Genomic DNA, 23,191 nt, shown 5'->3' with positions numbered 1-23,191 from the left:
CCAGACAGACACAAGATAATGTAAGACAAACATTATTTCTGATTGATAGCATGAGCAAAAATAATTCTAAATCTTTGGTAATTAGCCTCGATGCTGAAAAGGCTTTTGACTCTGTGCGATGGGAGTTTTTGTATCTAGTATTGCAACGTTTTGGTTTCAATAAAGAGGTTATAGGATGTCTTAAACCACTATATCATTTACCGACAGCCCAGGTTAAAATAAATGATAATGTTTCTAGATCAATTACATTGGAACGGGGATGTCGCCAGGGATGCCCCTGTAAGTCCCACACTTTTTGCACTGTTCATAGAGCCACTTGCTCAAGCGATTAGGGAAGATGTAGATATATCAGGATTCCAATTTAAAGGAAATTAACACAAAATATGTTTATATGCGGATGATATTCTTATGACAATCACTGATCCGGACTCCAGTTTACTTAAACTTATGTCATGCCTTGAACAGTTTGGGTGGTACTCAGGATACAGGTTAAATTTAGACAAAACTCAGACCCTCTCATTTAATTATTCACCACAGGAGAACATGCGTATTAAATATAATTTTAAGTGGAAAACTAATAATATTAAATATTTAGGAGTTATCATACCAAAGAATGTGACAAAAACATATAATATAAATTATGAATCCATAACAAAAGAATTAAAAGTAGATTTGGACAGGTGGATGCCCTTAACCCTTGGTTTGTATAATCAAATTGAAATTATTAGAATGAACGTTTTCATATGGTTCATACGATTCATATGGAAAAATCAGAAGCATAGGGTCAGACTTAAAACACTACAATTATCAAAGGAAAGAGGAGGACTGTCCCTTCCCTGTTTGGAGGATTATTATAAAGCAGCACAATTGAAATATTTAGTTTGTTGGTGTACTAATGAGTATGATGCAAGATGGAAAGAATTAGAATTCAGCCAGCTGGACAATTCCCCTCCCCTCCTTATTAGGGGATAAAACCATTAAGATTAAGTACTCTAATAAACTGAGCCATTGGACGATGGTTCCTCTCAATATTTGGTTCAAGGAATGTAAAAATTTTAAGCTCAAGAAACAAACATGGTTGTTAAGATGGGTGGCCTATGACAAAGATTTTAAACCTGCTCAGTTGGACTCAAGGTTTAAACAATGGACGTTGAAAGGCATTACATCATATTGTACAATCTCATCCAATACAGGTTTAAAGAGCTTCCAACATCTTACTGACACCTATATATTAGAAAAACAAGATTTCTTTAGATATTTACAACTTAGGAACCATTATAACAAAAATATTAAAAATAATGAAAAAATTGAAATGAATATCATCAATGTTTTTATTGATGCGTATAAGAGTGGGACTCAAAAGAATGATATCAAGAATATATTCAAGTATACAATCTTCTAAAAATCACTCTACATTATATGTGAAAGATAAATGGGAGAATGAAGCAAACATAAATTTATCTGATGAAGAATGGCTAAACATTTGTAAAACACAGTATACTACCTCCAGCTCATGTCAGTGGAGAGAATTCTCGTGGAAGAATATAATACAATTTTTTATTACTCCAAAAAGAAAATATTTACAGGATGGTAATCTGGAAACTGCACTCTGTTGGAGACAATGTAATAATTCTATGGCTGATTACTTTCACATATTTTGGAAATGTCCAGCAATTTAATCAAACAGCTTTGGTACTATATATTTAGGAAACATACCAACTGATTGTAATACTCAAGATAAGTACATACTTAAACTATTATTGGTTGCATGAGAATCCACCAACAAAAGAAGAATGGATAATGATTGTAAAAGATATGTATGATATGAAGAAACTCACCTTCTCTCTAAGATTAAACATGGATACATTTTACAAGTATTGGTCAAAATGGTTGAAGTATAGGAATATGGATATATATAAAAACTTACATTTAGTCATTTACATTTAGTCATTTAGCAGACGCTGTTATCCAAAACGACTTACAAAATGAGAATAGTAGAATCAATCGAAACAACATGAGAACAACAGTACGTAAGTCAGTTATGACAGTAACGTGCTCGTAGCAAGGAATTTATTTATTTATTTATTCATTAAATCTTAAGGGGCAAATTTCTGTTAACAACAATAGCTACCCCCCTTGCTACTCGTTGTAAATGAAGAAAAAATTAATTTGCCCAATCCACCTATGTCTGAGGCCAGCGTGTTCTTTATCATTCAAGTGGGTCTCCTGCAACATTGCCAGATCAACATGCTCCTTATTTAACCAATCAAAAACCTTTTGAATTTTAATTTTACCATGTAGACCCCTTACATTCCATGTAGAAACTCTTAAATTATTGATTACCATCTATACATAATACGTTTTAATATCGTAAATATATCAAATAGAAAAATAAAATAAACAAGCTGAAACTTTACCTTTATACAGTCTCCTGTACATAAGTTGTGCATACAACGAAAAGACACAAACATAATAACAAAAGTACAGCCGTTTCTGGGCAATGGAACATTCGATAGAACTCGAAAAACAAAAAGAAACAAAACAATAAAATAAGAAAAAGGAGGCGTTTTCCCTTCTCAAAAAGGGAACTCAATACACAAGAGAACATCCCTACTGTTCAGTCCGAAACAAAAACTTTCACCAAAATTACTCAATAAGTAAACTTGCGTAATCACACCGCCCGCACAATCCCACAATAACAGCAGTGGATACCAAACGCAACACAGAAAAAAAAAAAAAAAGGAAAAAAAAAAAAGAGGAAAAAGAAACGTAATCAGGTCAGTCATTCGTCCATCACAGGTGGACTGTCAGCTGCCTCAGGTCGAACATCCTGACCAATCTCCGCAATAAACCCAGAGACTGCTGTCGGCGAGCCGAGGATGTAAGTGGTATTCCCAATGGTTACTCGCAGTTTAGCTGGATATAACATTGCATAGCAGGGACCGATCTCCTGCAAGTGGCGTTTAACCGAATCAAACTCTCTATGCTTTCATAGCAATGCGGCGGAGAAATCTTGAAAAAAGGAGATTTTGCAGTTCTCAAACTGCAAGTTTCCATCCATAGAAAACTTTCTACTTGCCTCAAGAATCCTCTGTCTGTCTCCGAAGTGGTGCATACGCAACACTAGTGGCCTAGGTCTCTCCTTGGCACCTGGTCTGGGAGCTAGAGTACGATGAGCCCTTTTGATCTTGATGTAAGCTCCCTCGGTCTGCAGCTGAAGAAATTCTTGGATCCATTTTTGGATGAAAGCCACCGCATTTGAGCCCTCTGCCCCTTCTGGTAAGCCGACAATACGAATATTTTTGCGCCATCCTCTGTTTTGTAGATCATCAACGTGCTCAGTAAGCGACGCAACTCGATTTTCCAAAGTCGAAACACGAGCCTTCATGCTATCAGCTAATTCCTCCGCCGAAACGATTCTTCGCTCGGCTTCATCCAGTCGAGATTTGCAGTTTTCCAATTCCTGGGAATGAGTATGTATAATCTCCACTAAGGGATCAAGTTTGACGTCTATTGTCTTGGAAATAGTCTCCATCATGTGTTGAAACGCCTTGGCCATGGCTGGGCTTAGCTCAAACTCGTCGTTCTCTTCACCATCACCTTGTTCCAGCGAAATATCCAACGCGGCCGAGGAAGATTACTTTTTCTCTGTTTTTTTGGTAGAACGAGGCATTTTCAAAAAAGATTGTGGCCAAAAAGATTCCAAAGACATACTACAACACTGACATAACCAAAGCCACCGAGTTGTGTCTGAATTAACTTATAAAATACAGGTAATTAGCCGAGTGGTGCGGGAGCTAGTGAAAATCGCTGTTACTCCCTGGCCGCCATCTTAGAACCCCCCACACTTTTAACATTTAAGAGGATGTTGTGTCAACCTTGATTTATTGCAATATTGAGCAGTTCCGTTTTATTTAGATTTTAGAAAATAAACATGATTTCCATCAATCAAATTTTTTTTTTCTTATTTTTTCAGTGGCATTTCTGGACTAATGTCGAGGACTAGTACATCTTTGAGCCTAAATTCAGCATGAGTAAAACACTTAAGTACTGTTAAAGTCTCAGATACTCCAAGACTTTTACTCAAGTTGTCTTAGAAATGGTGACTTGTAATGGAGTAATTTTCATTGTAATGGTATCTGTACTTTTATTCAAGAATTGTTTTCAGGTACTCTTTACACCTCTGCTCTTTCCACAGCAACGACTTCAAAGAGTTCAGTTCAGTTCTCTTTCAAGTGAATCCTCATGTGGACCTTAAGGTTATCTTTATATATGAAACTCTTTCCACACTCATCACATGTAATGGCATCTCTTCAGTGTGAATTCTCATGTGTTCTCTAAGGCTTCGTTCCCGTCTGAAGCCATTCCCGCACAGACTGCAGGTGTGAGGCTTTTCTCCAGTGTGAGTGCTTATGTGGGCTATAAGATGTCCTTTTCGACTGAAACTCTTTCCACACTGTTGGCAGGTGTAAGGCTTTTCGCCAGTGTGAATTCTCATGTGTGCTGTAAGGTTTCCTTTCTCACTGAAACTCTTTCCACACTGTTGGCAGGTGTAAGGCTTTTCGCCAGTGTGAATTCTCATGTGGACTGTAAGGTTTCCTTTCTCACTGAAACTCTTTCCACACTGTTGGCAGGTGTAAGGCTTTTCTCCAGTGTGAGTGCTCATGTGGTCTATAAGGCTTCCTTTTCGACTGAAACTCTTTCCACACTGTTGACAGGTGTAAGGCTTTTCTCCAGTGTGAGTTCTCATGTGGACTGTAAGGTTTCCTTTCTCACTGAAACTCTGTCCACACTGTTGGCAGGTGTGAGGCTTTTCTCCAGTGTGAATTCTCATGTGGACTTTAAGGCTTCCTTTCTCATTGAAACGCTTTCCACACTGTTGGCAGGTGTAAGGCTTTTCTCCAGTGTGAATTCTCATGTGGATTTTAAGGCCTCCTTTCTCACTGAAACTCTGTCCACACTGTTGGCAGGTGTAAGGCTTTTCTCCAGTGTGAATTCTCATGTGGGCTTTAAGGTTTCCTTTCTCACTGAATCTCTTTCCACACTGTTGACAGGTGAAAGGTTTCTCTCCAGTGTGAATTCTCATGTGGACTTTGTGTTTTTTGTGTGTGAAACTCTTAGGTCCTGTCTTTTGAACTCCTTTTTGTGAGGAAACCTGTGTTGATCTTTCCCCATTCATGAAATCATGATGTTTATCATAATGTTCTTTCTCTTCTTCCCTTTCATTAGGTTCATGACTCTCTTCTTTCAGTGCCATTAGGTCTAGGACAAAAATAGACACAAAACAATTTAGACATTTAAAGCATCAAAACCAACAACATGTATGTTCTATACCCTATCCTATCCTATCCAATCCTATGGATCAGGAATGGGCAGGTTTGGTAGTGGAGGACCACTGTCTTTTTTTATCCCTAATCAAATACACCTGCCTGTAATTTTCAAGCATTCCTGAAGACTTAAGGCCGATTTATTTCTGCGTCACGTGTACGCTGTAGGCATGGCATAGGCTGTGAGTACCACATGTAGCCTGATGTGCAACATCTCTGTGACGCATGTAATGTAACGCATCAATCGTACACAGACCGCAAGCGCTGTGATTGGTCTGTTAGAGCCCCTCCCTCGGGTCAAAAGATTGGTGTGGAGCAATAGGAGAAGTGCGAGTGTGTGGCAAGGGGGGGGCGTGGTTCAGCAGCGGGAGAGACGCAGGAGACGAGCGGTGCAGGTCAAGTGCAAATGATAAACACCCGTGTCTCATTGCAGTAATTGACATGGGGAGACCAGATAAAGCCACCAGGAAAAAGGAAGTGGCTGAGAGAGAAGCTGTGCATCCTCCAGAGGTCGCATTTGAAGGTCGCATACGTCATTGAGGCAGTATCATTTCAGAAAAGTAAGTAGGACTCTCCGAACGCGACCTTGGAATGCGTCCTTCTTTCACAGGAATTCGGAGGATGCATGAGGTGTATCCTTCGCTGCTGCAGATAGCCCACAATTCTTTGCGTCGCTGTTAACAGCCGTCATTTATTTGAAAAAATAAATAAATGGAGTCGGCAAATGTACATACACTGCGTTCCAAATTATTATGCAAATGACATATCAGTAAGATTTCAGTACAATAAACATTCAGATTTTAGAATTTCTAAGAAAATGTGTGTTTGTTTATTTATCCAAGTCTTTTTAGATAACTGGTATCAATCTCAGACAAAATAATTTGCCAGGTCTATGGAAACCCTACTTAGAGGTTGTTCCACATTATTAAGCAAGTCACAGTTCTCATGCAATATGGGGAGGAAGAAAGATCTTTCTGAAGATGAAAAGCATGAAATGGTGCAATGTTGTGCAAAAGGCATTGTAGCAAATTAGCTCAAAATAAATATGAATAATTAATCATAACTAGTTATAATTAATTATTAATATTTTAATCAGTCAATAAAATTAACTTAATGTAATAAAATTAATATTACAATCAATTAACCTGTTGTTCAATGAACACACAGTGTTAATTGTTTATTAACTAAGAAATGTTCATTTCCAGGTTATGGGAAATAACAATCTTATTCTACTAAAAGCCTGTAGTCAGGACCGACATGAATAGGGACTCCAGTACATGAGCGCAAAACACAGACAACCTTACGTGTGACATGAACAAGACTTTATTAACTAGACTAAACACTTAAACTACTCTAACATTCACACACATACATGCATACAGTTTACCAAGAGAGAGAGAAAGCAGAGTACAGGAAGCAAGAAGTTACAGCATTGTTGGACATTCAGCAGATCAACAGCCTTGAGCAAACCATCAGTTTAGTTTTAACAGGCCCTTCTTTAAATGGTGTAAGGATACTCAATGTATCCGATAATGAGACTAAGTTTGATACTTGCATGTCTCTCCAAGTTGAATTAAAACTGTCCTGATGCAATTTGTGGAGGCTCCCGTTGAATCTTTGCTGATATTTTCTTGACGAAAGAGAACCGGCTGGATTCAGAGGATCTTTGGTGAATGGAAGGTCTAGGCCGAGGCCTGGCACAAGCTTGGGGTTCCTTAGAAGCTTCTAGCTTCTTAAAGCATCATCTTGACGTCAGCATTCATCAGTAAAAGAGAAGAAGAGGAGGAAGAGCAGGAAGAGAAATTTGATCTTGTGATCAGTGAATATAAGGGGTGAAGATGTCACACCCTCTTGAGGTGTCTGAGCCAATAAGGAGTTCCCCTTTCAGAGGGAAGTTTTACGAGTCTTTGTTCTGTAGCAAGATATTAGCATAAGACACTGGATTGGATGAATGAAAGAATAACCTTCTAGATTCTTATAATACTAATGTGTCACAGAGTTAGTAACATGTGACATAAATTACCAAATAGGAAATGAAAGTTGGAGTCCGTAGATACCAAGCATGCTGCCAATGTGATCTCAGTTAACTATACATTTGCAACTATGGAACATTAATACCAAAATAGTTCAAAAGAGAGAATTAATACATAGAATAAAGCCTATAAAAGGAAAGTCATGAGATGGGAAACTTGGATACATGTTTATACATTTCCCAAGTGGTTATATAGATAATACATAGGATTAAGAGAGTTTATTTGTCCTTCTCAGGAAGAATGAGTCACTAGTCTCTCCAGAATTCTTCTGGGTCATAAAAGTACCATATAACTGTAACAGGACACCTAGGTTGGCCTGTGTGCTAGCAACATTGGGATGCTGGTTACAGTTTTAGGGGGATGAGTTCAGAGAACTTTGATAGGGAGAGTGAGTTTATGGGTAATTCATTAAATACAATGAATAATTGTGTGGCTGATTGGTCCAGACGTTACAGCATGAAAACAACTAATATTGTGTGAAAACTGAATGGAGATTATCGAATTATCATAAGATTTGTGAGTGATTTAGAGCACAGCAGAACTCGGTCAGATAAAGACCGAAAATTAAAAAATTAATTGTATTAAAAGGGCAGCTATAAAAAAGCCAGTGTTGAGCAGCAAACAGGTATTTGAAGCTGCTGGTGCCTCTGGAGTCTCAAGAAACTCTCCATGCAGGCTGGTAGTTGTGCGTAAAGATGCATTTTAGACACCACTAACCAAACCTGGTAAAAGTTACACTAAACCATGTCAAATTATCCATTACTCCTATTTTTTCTGTAATTTAATTACAGTTACTTCTGATGTAATTGAACTAAATACTGTGTTTAGAACAATTATATATAATACAATAGTGAATTTAACATCAAAATTATAGCTGTCAATAGATTAAATTTTAATCGCAATTAATCACGATTAATCTCACACTTATCGTAAAATTAAGCATACATCAGATTGAAGTGTGATTCTCACAAAACTGTATTTTCCAGGTTTTTAAGGTAAATTTAGGTGTCTTTTCAAAAAGAGGACACTTGCAGACTCCAAAAGGACACTTGGGTAAAGTTGGTTTTATATTCGCACATTCGGACTTCTGATAAATTCAAACTTTCCAATAAATGTGCAGTAAATGAATGTTTGCGAATTTTTAGCAGCGGCATGATATTGACAACCAACGATTGTCAACTTACAACATTTTTCACAGTCGATCAAAATAGGCAAGTATTGTTTTAATGGCAAATTTACTTGTGAATGTCCACTGAATGTCCAATGTAGTGTGATTAACAAGGCTATTGAATACAGATGTCCGAATGTGCGAATATAAAAACAACTTTATCCAAGTCCAAAAGGACACCAAATCACCAAATGCTATGAGTCCAAATAATTCATACATTTATGTACACTAAAGCACACACACAATAAACACAGCACAACTAGTTTGAGGATTCACAGTGTGAAGTGTGGCAACAGAAAAGAGCTTGTTTACACTTTAGACCAGTCCAGTTACGATACTGAACATACACAGGACAAATCCAAACATTATCCTGAATGTGTGTGAAAACAATGTGTACGTACTAAAATGTGCCTGTGCGGAAATACAACATGTGATCAGTGCGTCGAGAGAGAGAGCGGGAGAGAGACAGAGATGATTTCAAATGATATTTGATCATTATTTTTTAATAATGATCAAATAACCGAGTTCAGCTGTGAGAATAAAACCAACCTGTTTGTTCCTCAGTATCTTCATGTTTCACACTGAATGTTTCTTCAATCTTCATGTCTTCACTTTCCTCTTTAATAAACACCATCTTTATATCTTCACTTTCCTCTTTAATAAACTCAACCTTCATGTCTTCAGACTCCTCTTTAATAATTATCTTCATATCTTCACTTTCTTCTTTAATAAACTCCATCTTCATGTCTTCACTCTCCTCCTCTTTAATTAACGCCATCTTTAAGAAGGGAATAATTAACAAAGTTAATGACCTGTTTAGACAACAAAAAAACATTCAAAACTAAAGACGTGCACAGACATTTTGGGTGCAGGGGCTCAAGTGGAAAAAGGACACTTCTCATAATTATTTATTTAAAAAATAATAAACCCTTAAATATATTAAGACAACTCTGACTTCCTTATCAAATTATTTTAATTCCCTCACACTGACACAATTGTTTCATACTCCACAGATGTCTACAAAATAATCAGTTCACACAGAGACTATGGTCTTCTTTAGTGTTCACTAGGTTTATCACAAGAGAAGGCAACAGCAAAGGAAACTATGCCACAATGTGCATGTTTTCCACATTACTATTTTCAAGTAGCTATATATATTTAGAATAAATGACTGCACCAAAGAGAGGGACATAGTTTCACAAATAATTTGTTTATTTTGCACAAATCAATAAATTGTTTTAATTCTTTTGGTTATTGCAAGACTTATTTCTTGTAGTGGACAATTTTAAGATTTTGGTCTATTTTTGCTTCCATGTCTTTTACTCTAATGGAAAGAAAACTTAACCCTAACCCTACACATTTAGATGGTGTTTATTTTAAGCCTACAACCATCCGTCTATTTGCATCTGTAGATTTCTTCTAATTAACCAAAACAAGCTAATCTGCATATTTAAACACATCAAGAGTTTTTCCACTGAAATGTTATAAATTCATTATATATTATAACAAATGCCTGCAGAGGGCGCCAAAAGCCTGCTGATTTTTGTTGTTACACAGTATAGCACAGCACTTGCCTGGCAAGGCAAGATAGAAATGCTACAGCCACTGTAATTTCTTCAACAAGAATATATGGACATCAAACAGGCAAAGACAGAGGGTTTAAACTTGTATTATCCTGTGTAAGTGTAGATTTAAGAATAGCATTATGTAATGCTGTATTATGATTTTTAAATAGTTATAATAAATCGTGCATCATTAGAAAACTGTCTAATAATGCGGTTCATGGATTCTCCTCTTCTGGTATTGACAGCGCTACAGATATCTTTACAATGGTTCAAAACGCAACGCATTAAAATAATTGAAATTATAATATGACATAAATTAGGCCTACATTAGTATCAAATCAGGCAGACGCATTGCTGGTGGTCAAACTATTAACGCGGCGTTAAACGTATAAATAATCTCACCCTAAATAGTTTCACAAATTTCACATGTTTGTGAACATACATAGGCTACCTAAAAGAAATGCACGGGATGGATCCATCTAGGGCTTTTTTCTTTTTCGCTTCTCATCGCCAGACAGCAGTTGTGTTTTCCCGGGAATAGTTGTCACAAGTTTTCAGCCAGCAGCAAACATGAGGTGGGGCGGGGCGAAGATGCGGAAATGAATGGTGTGTCGCGGAGGGAGGGCAGCTGAACTCGACAAAGCCGACCTTATATAGCCTATAGCATTTTTTATTCAGTAAATATATTTTTGACAGCGAAGCTGTGCGTAAACATGAATATATATGATTTATAAAAAAAGAAAAAAAAAGCACCCCAGAAAAAAGGGTACTTTCTCTCGAGGAAGAAAAAGTGCAGGGGCTCAAGCCCCTTTTTTGTCTATGTGTGCACGTGCCTGCTCAAAATTAATGCTTAAATTAATAAACTTAATATTTCAGGCATTTATTATCTACATTTGCTATTTAATGAGTTATATATTATATTTGATTAATCTTTGATGAAAACATGATTAGTTTGTTTGTTAGTGTTTGTTGTTCTCGTTCATGTTCACTGTTTGAGCAGCACGAGTCGTGATTCACTGAATCATTTCTCAAAGTGTTTGATTCAATTGACTCGGAGTTGAAAAGTTCAGTTTCTCCATCATTACTCTCCAGAGACTGAACTCGTGCTCATGATAAACCAGTGGTGTAGTCTAGTTTTTTGTAGTGAGTATACTGTGATTTTTCCCTCCCGGCCTCATACTTACCCGTCCCAGAGCGACACCCCATAAGCACCGCCACACTCACTAATGCATATAGTATGCATCTGATCAAGGCTACATGAGAGCATTCTGAAAGACGGCTTATGTGTGTGTTATTTACATGTCAATTTATTATAATCAACATAAGACTTTAACAGCCAGTGACATTTACAGCTGAAGAGCCTCTGGACTGATTTTCTACTGTTTAGTATCAATCACCATCTAACTCAGCCAGTTAAGATGGCCTTAGATGTTATATGAATAAGGTCCCTGTAGCATAAGTTTTATCAGCTAGAAAATTTCAATGCACATTTAAGGCTGCAAGTTGCAACTGTTATTACTCTCTAAAAATTGTTTGGTTAAAAACAACCCAAATGGGTTGAAAATGGACAAACCCAGCAATTGGGTTGTTTTAACCCAGCCATTTGGTTAAATGTTTGCCCAAACTCCTGGGTAGTTTTATTTAACTCAACTATTGTGTAAAAATTGCTGTATTGCTTGCTTAAAATGAACCCAAAATATGTTGGAAATTAACATTTATTAATATTAAATATAATAGTTAAGCAATAAACATGCATAATATTGTTTATTAATAAATTATCACCTTTTGATTATTATTGTTGCCTCTAGTACTTATGTGTCTGATTTTCAATTTCCACCCTATGGGTTCATTTTAAGCCAGCCATATAGTCATTTTTAAGCAATAGTTGAGTTAAATAAAGCTACCAAGCAGGTTGGGCAAACATTTAACCCAACTGCTGGGTTAAAACAACCCAATCGCTAGGTTTGTCCATTTTCAACCCAACTTTAACCCAGCATTTTTAGAGTGTAACAATAATGGAAAGATGAGGCTTATCAGTATGTCACAATATCACCCTGTTTGGACTTTTTCTGTTTTGCACCATGTCAGTCTGTCATCATAGTTATGCATTTCAATTCACTAACTTGCAATTGAATTCGATATCAGTTATTTTGGATATACTGTATATCAGGTACAGTACATGGCAAATTTTCTCAAGAAAAAAAATCTGATGCTGTATAACGGGAATCAGTTGGTACTACATTAATATTGAAGGTTAAAATGAACTGATTTGTTTACAAACTTAAATTACACTTAAGGAATTTTTTATATTAATAAGGTTATTTGAGGCCTAATAACTTTAAATTTATTTCTACTCCAGTTCGTGTTTTGAAATATACATTTAAATGGTGGCTGTCAACTTGACGGATTTATTCAAACATGCATAATATAGGCTATTGAAGAACATTAAAAAATTATAATTAATAGGTAATATGGTGTATATATTTAGCTAAATGCTCCTTTCTAGAGTTCATTTTTCTAGCTGACTAACGAGTTTATGGTCACTGAATATGTTTTTCTAAAGTAAATGTGATGTTATGTCCCACATGGAAAAAACCTATATAAACATATATGTTTCAATATAGGTTTTGATATAGGTTTTTAATATATGTGACATATATAAAATTGGCCGTTTTCCTATATTATATGTACATATATGTACGCATATATATCCACATATAGGTTCTTTCCATGTGGGGTGACATTGTTTACAAGCTGTTATTAACGTCTTTCCGCAGTTTAAACACTGATTAAGCGATTATATCTCATGATATGGATTTCGTTAAGTTGAACTGTATTTTTTTATCTTACCTTCAGATGTTCCTTCATGTTTATTTCGCGCTGTAACTGGTATTAAAGCAGAGGAGAGGATCAGTTCACGGGCGCGTCAGGCTGCCGCTTTTCTTGAACTGATACTGCGATCTGTTACACATTAAAGAGCGCCAAAACTGTATATGTTTTTTTATTATTATTCCGAAGTAAAATGCTCAAAATATGAAACTTGAGACTTTGAGAAATATGAGACTTTGTTTCATGTCAAAAGCAACAAACCACAAATCATATTTTGTGATTTATTGCATGGTTACGTATCCTCGCGCTCGTAGACTACACCACTGTGATGATAAACTGATTTATGATATATATAGAGAGAGAGAAATGAGACGCAGGTTTACTGTTTCTCGTCAGTGGATATGAGTTTTACTCACACAAATATTCTTCATTACAGTTAGATCACAATGTTACATTTAATAGTAAATAAACTCATTTAACATCGCTGGTAAAACTATTAAAACTACAAAACTGTTTCTGTCGATTAAAACAGCTTAAATTCTTAAAACAAACCTTTCTTCAGCAGAATCACAGATGCAGGAGCGCGGAGCAGTCTTATGACGTCATGTCGCCACTCCAAAATAAAAGTCATGCTTTGTCTACAATCACAGAAGTGCATAGAAATCCAACTACTTTACCAGATAATTTTTATGTATTAAAATTAAAATAGAGACAAATATGGTACAAACAATGTACAGGGTGTGATTTGTGAAAAAAACAGAAGAAGGGATGATTTTTTTTTTATTTTTTTTTTAAATTTGTTTAAAACTACAGTGGAGCTATATAGCTATTTTTTGGCAGCTGTTACAGAAATATTTTTACAAAAAATCTTCTGATTTAACCTTGAGGGATTGTTCTTATGACAAACGGTACAGGTTCCTTCGCCTACCAACAGACGAGGAATATGGAAGAATGTGGCTGAAAAACCTAAACTTGAAGAGACCACCCAAAACACTGTCATGTGCTCATTTAATTTCGTCGACAAAAAACTAAAAATCTAACAAAGGAAAACCTGCATCCTACTTTGTGGTTGGGCTATGAAAGACCACCCGAAAAAAGTAAAGTGATAATGTCTCTAATGCCCTAATAATTGTGAACTGTATTTGTACTCTCAGATGAGCTTGACTAGATGGATTGGGATGAGGAGCCGTGCTCTGTGATGTCCAAACACAGTGGTCAGACCCAGAGATAGAGGACCACACCTATTCTAGAGGCTCTTCCATCACCTGCAGAATGAGTGCTCCACCACTGCCAGCATTATCAGGCCCTGTTGCAGATAGTGTTTTGAAGAGTGATGGAGACTATCTCTTGTATACAGGGATTCCACTCATTGAGTTTAAACCCCTTGTATCCCGCTCGCAAGTATTTGCCCCTACTTCACCATTCATGTCGGTTGTGGACCAACTAAGGCAAAACTTTGTCACGGCTGATTTAGCACGACAATTTAAAACATCAGGTCAGGTCAGCAGGACTGTTGGAATAATAATGTCTTGAACACACCAAGGATCTTGTTATATGGTTGCATGATATTTGGTCGTGAAACAGTCAAAGTGATGTCGCCCCAAGCATTTAAAGGACACTTTTCAAACACAACCTGTGTAATTGATTGTCTTGCAGAAAGCCAAAAACCCTAGAAGTGCATCATAGAATATTTTTGGAGCACCAAAAAAACGACTTATTTAGTGATGGCCGATTTCAAAACACTGCTTCAGGAAATGTCATTGCTCCTTATGAAGGCCTCATGGAGCCATTGGATTTCAACCTAAATATCTTAATTTGTGTTCTGAAAAATTACGAAGGTATTTCGGGTGTGAAACGACATGAGAATGAGTAATTAATGACAGAATTTTTGGGTGAACTAACCCTTTAAGGTCAATCAGCTCTCACTATCACTTCAGTGTGTCATCAGATCTGCACTCGGTTGGTCAATGAAACATAAATGATCAAGTTATAAATTTTGTTCTGATCATTACTAATTTACATATCAGCCTCCCATGTCCGCACAAACCACCGCTGCATGCCTATTTATCTAAATGTACAGTACTTAACATTCACTGTTTCAGCAGATTCTTCTCAGAGTTATAAAAAGATTAAAATTCAGATCCCCAATCCCTGTGTACAGAGCATAACTCACAAACACAGGAGGAATATTGCCTCTGCACTCAAGCTTAAAGGAACACTCCACTTTTTTTGAAAATAGGCTAATTTTCCAACTCCCCTAGAGTTAAACAGTTGAGTTTTACCGTTTTCGAATCCATTCAGCCGATCTCCGGTTCTGGCGGTACCACTTTTAGCATAGCTTAGCATAGTTCATTGAATCTGATTAGACCATTAGCATTGCGCTTAAAAATGACCAAAGAGTTTTGATATTTTTCCTATTTAAAACTTGACTCTTCTGTAGTTAAATCGTGTACTAAGACCGGCGGAAAATGAAAAGTTGCGATTTTCTAGGCTGATATGGCTAGGAACTATACTCTCATTCAGGCGTAATAATCAAGGAACTTCGCTGCCGTTCCATGGCTGCAGCAGGCGCAATGATATTACGCCTGTGAGCCCCTGCTTGCACAGGGAACGTGCCTTGCAACCATGGAGACGTTTGTGAGAGACGCTGCGTAATATCATTGCGAATCATATCAAATCATTCTAATTTGTTTGATGTTTTTAAAAATGACTGTGGCCAAGTTAGCTCTAGTGTCATTAGCGTTACTTAGATTTGAGTAAAAAATAAATTTGGCTAATAAACATGTAATAAATGTGCCGTTTTAAAAGATTTATACCTATAATTGATGGGTTAAAGTTTAAAAACCCACTTGTATCAGTAAACTTTAGTATACTAGTTTGAGTCTATTTTTGTTTACATTTGACAATTCTCCACCTCATGTAATGTTGTTTCAGATCACTATTTAATATATTAATTCATAATTAATAAGTTACTGTGTGTGTGTGTGAGAGAGAGAGAGAGTGAGAGAGTGAGTGTGAGAGACTTTTGACTTTTAACATCTCTTTAATTACAATCCATTAGCACAAAAACATACACCCTTAAAACACCACATTACTTCATAAAATACATATTCTTACAAATACATATATTTTAAAAAAATAAATAAATAAACTTCTTTTACAACAATATATCACAACCTCCCTCTTCATTGGGTTGACATAAAATATTTCCAACACCCCATAACAAGAAGAAAGCTTCAGTATCATTCACCAATTCATAATACTTATACTCCATTACCAGCCTACTTTTTACTAGAGCTCTAAACATGTTCAAAGGATCAGTATCATCACTGTTAAACAGTAATTTTCTTTTTCTTGTCAACCAAATCGCCATTTTTGCCATACTGAATAAAACATTAATCAAAACAATTTTGCTTTTATTTAAGGCACTATATTTTGGTCCAAAAATAAAAAAGCTATTTGTGAAAATAAATCCAAAATTATGACTCAAGTCTTTTAACAGAGCAAGAATTCCAACCATTTGGTCTCTGGAAGGTCTTTCAATGCTCTTAAATTTAGAAATTTAACACAAACCAGATAAAGTGACTTCTTAGATATAAAGATACAAAGAGATACAAAGAGACCAAGTTCAGGTGTCCTAAACGAAAGCAGTCTTCCATCAACCTCCTGCCAATCTCCTACATTTACACCTGACATCAAAGCAAATTTAAAAGTGCTGGCTAATGCTAAACATAAATATTCTAAAATCATTATCCACGTCGGCACAAATGATGTTCGACTTCGCCAGTCGGAGATCACTAAAATTAACATTAAAGAGGTGTGTGAACTCGCAAATTCAATGTCAGCAAAAGTAATTTGTTCTGGCCCTCTTCCTGTTCGTCGGAGTGATGAGATAGTTAGCAGGTTATCATCACTCAATGGCTGGCTGTCTAAGTGGTGTGCGCAGAATAATATAGGTTTCATAGACAATTGGAAAAGCTTTTGGGGCAGACCTGATCTGTTGAAAAGAGATGGTATTCATCTCTCCCGGGATGGTGCTGCTCTTCTATCTAGAAATTTGGCAAATAGTCTTAGAGCTGAAACATGACAAACCAGGGCCCAGATCAGGACACAGACAAACTGGCTAAACCGACCGTCTGCTAGCCGCCTCACGTCACAGAACTCAGATAATTATCAGCACATAGAAACTCTTTCACCTAGATATTATCACATAGAGACTGTGTCTGTACCTCGAACTAGTAAATACAAAAAACTTCCGAAACCTTTTAAGGGTAAAAATTTAATTGATGTTCAAAAAATGAAAATCACAGATAAATCAGATAAACAAATGATAAAGCTTGGGTTACTGAATATTAGATCTATTTCTTCAAAAGCACTTATTGTAAATGAAATTATCACAGACAATAAACTAGACTTGCTGTGTTTGACAGAAACCTGGCTAAAACCAGACGATTACATTACTTTAAATGAATCTAGTCCTCAAGGTTATGATTATCGACACAATCCTCGACAGAAAGGCAAAGGGGGAGGTGTTGCTGTAATTTATAGTAATATATTCAGAATCATTCAAAAGAATTTCAAATATAATTCCTTTGAAGTGATGGTGCTTTATGTAACATTATGTAAGTTGACATTTGTGCTGGCTACTGTATACAGGCCACCAGGGCACCACACTGACTTTATCAAAGAATTTGCTGCGTTTCTATCAGAGTTAGTACTGACTGCGGACAAAGTCCTTGTTGTTGGTGATTTTAATATCCATGTAGATAATAATAAAGACGCATTTGGATTGGCATTTGCAGACATTTTAAACTCTATTGGAGTTAGACAACACGTGTCAGGACCCACTCATTGTCGTAATCATACCCTAGATCTAATACTGTCGCATGGAATTGATATTGATGCTGTTGAAATTCTACAGCAGAGCGATGATATATCAGATCATTATTTAGTCTCGTGTATAATACAATTAGCCAAGGCTACAAAACCACCACCCAGCCATAAATATTGTAGAACCATCACGTCTACCACTAAAGATTGCTTTATAAATAATCTCCCCGAGCAGTTTCATCGCCTTAGTATACCTGACAACTTAGAAGAACTCGATGCTGCAACAGAAACTATTGGCTCTCTCTTTTCCAGCACATTAGATGCAGTCGCTCCTTTACGTCTAAAGAAGATTAAGGAAACGAATCCAGCGCCGTGGTATGATGAGCACACTCGGGCTCTAAAACAAGCTGTTAGAAAAGCTGAACGTAGTTGGAAGAAAACAAAACTAGAAGTTTTTCGCCTTTCGTGGAAAGAAAAAATGATTGAGTACAGAACGGCTATAAGAAATGCTAGATCTACTTATTTTTCAAATCTCTTAATAGAAAACAAACATAATCCTAGGTATTTATTTGACACAGTGGCTAAATTAACTAGAAACAGAGATTCAACTGCTGACGTTTCCATAGAGAACAGCAGTAATGACTTTATGAACTTCTTTACTTGCAAGATTGATAATATTAGAGAGAAAATTATAAACATGCAACCGTCTACAGTTTCGCTTCAGACAGTGCACTGTAGTGTCCATGAGGTAAAACTAGAATCATTCGCCGCTATAGGAGAGGAAGAATTATCTAAACTTATCAAATCATCAAAATCAACGACATGTATGTTAGACCCAATGCCAACTAAACTACTGAAAGAAATGCTTCCAGAGGTCGTAGGTCCACTTCTTGATATAATTAATTCATCTTTAACATTAGGACACGTGCCAAAAACCTTTAAGCAGGCTATTATTAAACCTCTTATTAAAAAACCTCAACTAGATCCGAGAGATTTAGTAAATTACAGGCCAATCTCGAATCTACCTTTTCTGTCAAAGATACTAGAAAAGGCAGTTTCAACACAACTATGTTCCTTTTTAGAAAGAAATGGAATCTGTGAGGATTTCCAGTCAGGATTTAGACCATACCATAGTACTGAGACTGCTCTCGTTAGAGTTACAAACGATCTACTCTTATCATCCGATCGTGGCTGTATTTCTCTATTAGTGTTATTAGATCTCAGTGCTGCTTTTGACACTATCGATCACAACATTCTTTTAAAAAGACTTGAAAACTATATTGGCATTAGTGGAACTGCTTTGGCATGGTTCAAATCGTACTTATCTGACCGTTATCAGTCTGTAGTAGTTAATGAAGAGATGTCGTATTGATCACAGGTTAAATATGGAGTACCACAAGGCTCAGTACTAGGAACGTTGCTTTTCACTCTGTACATGCTGCCCTTAGGAGAGATAATTAGGAAGCATGGTGTTAGTTTTCACTGCTACGCTGACGATACTCAGCACTATATTTCCACGCGCCCTGACGAAACCTACAAATTCACAAAACTAACAGAATGCATAGCTGACATTAAAAACTGGATGACAAGAAATTTCTTATTATTAAATTCAGAAAAAACTGATATCCTAATCTTTGGACCAAAAACTTCCTCACGAAAAACCTTGAATACTCTCTAACACTTGACGCGTGCTCCATTAAACCTTCGTCCTCAGTTAGGAACCTGGGTGTGCTCTTTGATACCAATCTTTCATTTGAAAGTCATGTTTCTAGTATCTGTAAAACCGCCTTCTTCCATCTAAAAAATATATCTAAATTACGACATATGCTCTCAATGACAAATGCGGAACAGTTGGTTCATGCATTCATGACCTCAAGACTAGATTATTGTAACGCTCTACTGGGTGGTTGTTCTGCTCGGCTTTTAAACAGACTACAGTTGGTCCAAAATGCGGCAGCTAGAGTTCTTACTAGAACCAGAAAGTATGACCATATTAGCCCAGTTCTGTCAACATTACATTGGCTCCCTATTAAACATCGTATAGATTTTAAAATCTTGCTGCTTACTTATAAAGCTCTAAATGGTTTAGCTCCCCAGTACCTAAGTGAGCTCTTTATGCATTATAGTCCTTCACGTTTATTGCGATCTCAGAATTTAGGCCAGTTGATAATACCCAGAATATCAAAATCAACTGAAGGCGGCAGATCCTTTTAGCACCTAAACTCTGGAACAATCTTCCTAGTATTGTTCGGGAAGCAGACACACTCTGTCAGTTTAAATCTAGACTAAAAACACATCTCTTTGCTCTTGCATACACATAACACATTATCAATACATTAACATTTTTCAAATCCGTTAAAGGATTGTTACGCTGCAATAATTAGGTCGGCCGGAACCGAGAACATTTCCTATAACACTAGATATACCTGTACATCAGAATAAGAATGGCATCTCCGCTAATATCTGTCTCTCTGCTTATCCTGAGGTTTGCCGGGTGCTGGATCCAGGCCGTATCCAGATCAGATGGAGAACCTGCGTCTGGACCTGACTACAACGTAGCCCAGGAGACAATGGGCCTACAGATCCAGTTCTGGCTGCATCTATAATTCAGATTTTTAATCCCCGTATCCGCTTACATATATTTATATATAATCTATTTTTAATCTCTATAATTAAAATGTATAATTCAGATTTTGATCTCCATATCCATTTACATATATTATATATATCTTCCAAGGGGTTTTTTCCCTCCTAGGACTTTTTTCCCAGTGCTAGCACGCTGGGTTTTTCTCCTAGGGGGTTTTTTCCACCCCTTTAAGTCAGCCAACATTGGCTTAATGTAGCACCATCTTGTATATGTTACATATTACCACGCTTGTTTGTACAGCTTATTTTAACCACTTCCCTTTTTTCTGTGCTTCTAATATGTAAAGCTGCTTTGAAACAATTACCAATTGTAAATAAATAAATTTGACTTGACTTGACTTGACATCCACACTGATGCTGGGGAATACATTCTTAACTATCTCTGTTTGCAATGGTATTGCAGGAAAAAACTCCTGAATCTCAGATAATAATTTTTCAACAGTCCGAACAGAATGGATACCAATCTTCATGGCCAGATTTTCTGCAGAAATCCATCGGTCCATTGACCTAAGATGACAAATTTTACATACTCCAGCTCTCACCATGCTTGTGCAGACACCTCTAGAATTTAAAATCACACTAGATAGAAGTGGATTAAAAAGTAAAGGTTCTTCAAGAACCCACTCATGAGTTATCTCAGACTGTTCTCGTTTAACAATAAATATTTGCCATGCATTTAATACTGATGCATAAAAAGAAGAAAGTCCATTCAAATCTACTTCCTTCAAATTCATCAAAAAAAGGTGTCTATCCAAATTCATCCGCCCCGCTTTATTCAGTAAAGCACAAGCTATTTTTGTCCAATTCTGTGACTGATGATACAGGAGTCTTTGTGCAGTCTGCAGTCTAAAAGCAGCTACTTTGGACTTAATGTCCATAAGGCCTTGGCCTCCTTCACTTAACTGCAGATACAATACTGACTCTCTTAGCCAATGTTGTCCATCCCAAAAAAAATTAACAAACACTTTTTGAATTTCCCTAATAAAATCATCCGGTGGGTTCAACACAATTAATTTATGCCATAGGACAGAAGCGGCAAGATTATTTATGACCAGCACTCTTCCTCTATAAGATAGTTGAGGTAAAATCCAGTTCCATTTTGATAATCTATTGCAAATTTTATCTTTAACACTGTCCCAGTTTTTCATTTGATACACCTCTGAACCTAAAAAAATTCCCAAAAACTTAAACCCATCTTTTTCCCACTTTACATTTTCAGGTATAACAGGTAAAGGTATTTTCTTTTACCATTGCACCAAAATGCTTCTGTTTTACTCCAGTTCAGTTTTGCAGATGATGCTCTCTCATATGAAGAAATACTGTAATTAACAATATCAATATCTCTTTGATCTTTCACAATTACAGTGATATCATCTGCATATGCTGTTAACTTAAAAACATTACAATTACCATCAATTTTTATACCAGACAGATCTTTTCTTAATAAACACAGGAGTGGCTCCACTGCTAAAGCATATAACTGACCAGACAGTGGGCATCCTTGTCGTATACCTTTAAGTAGTCTTATTGGTTTGCTTAACCCACCACCTATTTTTAGAATACAAGAGGCAGATAAAGTGACTTCTTAGATATAGTACCAAAGAGACCAAGTTCAGGTGTCCTAAACGAAAGCAGTCTTCCATCAACCTCCTGCCAATCTCCTACATTTACATCCACACTGATGCTGGGGAATGCATTCTTATCTCTGTTTGCAATGGTATTGCAGGAAAAAACTCCTGAATGTCAGATAATAATTTTTCAACAGTCCGAACAGAATGGATACCAATCTTCATGGCCAGATTTTCTGCAGAAATCCATCGGTCCATTGACCTAAGATGACAAATTTTACATACTCCTTTACATAGTCTTATTGGTTTGCTTAACCCACTACCTATTTTTAGAATACAAGAGGCATTCATGTATAAAAGTTTGATCCAAGAAATAAAAACATCTCCAAACCCAAAAGCACTCATTGTTTCAAACAGAAAACCGTGGTCAACTCTATCAAATGCTTTTTCCTGATCCAGGAACAGAAAACCAAAATTCACTTCATGTAATTTAGAGTAATCCACAATATCTCTAATCATAAAAATATTATCATATAATGTTCTTTCTGGAATGCAGTATGATTGGTCATGATGTATTAAAACTCCCAGGGCAGCGTTTCTCAAAAGCATCGTAAGCCTAAGTTGATCTTAGCTCCATTGGTTTCAATGGAGCTACGATCAACTTAAGCTTACGATGCTTTTGAGAAACGCAGCCCAGTACAGTTTTCAGCCTGTTTGCCAAAACTTTAGCTATTATCTTATAATCAGTTGTCAAAATTGACACAGGCCTCCAATTTTTAAGAACACTCAAGTCACCCTTTTTTGGTAATAGTGTTAAAACTGCCCTTTGGCAACTTGTGGGAAGGCATTTTTCTTTAAAACACTCTTGGACCACCTCATAAAAGTCTTTTCCAATGTATTTCCACACAGCTTTATAAAAGTCCACTGATAGTCCATCAATTCCAGGGGCTCTACCCGGTTTCATCTGTTTAACAGCATCAGTTAACTCCTCAAATGAAAAAGAACGGTCCAAATTCTTACTCTGTGTTTCAGTAAGAGTAGGCAGCTGTTGCAACAGCTGTGAAGCACATTCAGTATCAGTTTCTTCTTTTCTATACAAATCTGAATAAAAGTCCACTGCAATCTTCCTCATTTGTCTTACATCAGAAGTCTTATGTCCATCAGGTGTTGTTAAACAATACATTTCATTTTGTTGTTTTGACACTTTTTCTAAATTAAAAAAATA

At 36.5% G+C, this 23,191-nt stretch overlaps 1 protein-coding gene across 3 annotated transcripts; it reads right to left on the bottom strand.

Annotated features, from left to right (window-relative positions):
• Nucleotides 1-2,694: 2,694 nt before the first annotated feature.
• On the bottom strand, nucleotides 2,695-13,531 carry LOC137006756 (gastrula zinc finger protein XlCGF57.1-like). Of its 3 annotated transcripts, XM_067367789.1 has the most exons (4): nucleotides 13,475-13,516; nucleotides 12,944-13,054; nucleotides 9,078-9,306; nucleotides 2,695-5,262 (listed from the first exon to the last, which is right to left on the bottom strand). In XM_067367789.1, exons 2-4 carry the CDS (start codon nucleotides 12,959-12,961, stop codon nucleotides 4,244-4,246), a joined length of 1,266 nt encoding a protein of 421 aa, XP_067223890.1. In that variant the 5' UTR covers nucleotides 12,962-13,054; nucleotides 13,475-13,516; the 3' UTR covers nucleotides 2,695-4,243. The 3 variants fall into 3 exon arrangements, with proteins under 3 accessions (XP_067223890.1, XP_067223898.1, XP_067223906.1); XM_067367797.1 differs by lacking the exon at nucleotides 12,944-13,054 and having other exon boundaries at nucleotides 13,475-13,531; XM_067367805.1 differs by lacking the exons at nucleotides 9,078-9,306; nucleotides 12,944-13,054 and having other exon boundaries at nucleotides 13,475-13,514.
• Between the last annotated feature and the right edge of the window lie 9,660 nt (nucleotides 13,532-23,191).

Source organism: Chanodichthys erythropterus, chromosome 3 (assembly GCF_024489055.1).
Source record: "Chanodichthys erythropterus isolate Z2021 chromosome 3, ASM2448905v1, whole genome shotgun sequence".
NCBI lineage: Eukaryota > Metazoa > Chordata > Actinopteri > Cypriniformes > Xenocyprididae > Chanodichthys > Chanodichthys erythropterus.
The sequence above is the reverse complement of the archived record's forward strand: the minus strand, read 5'-3'. Positions and strand labels throughout refer to the sequence as shown.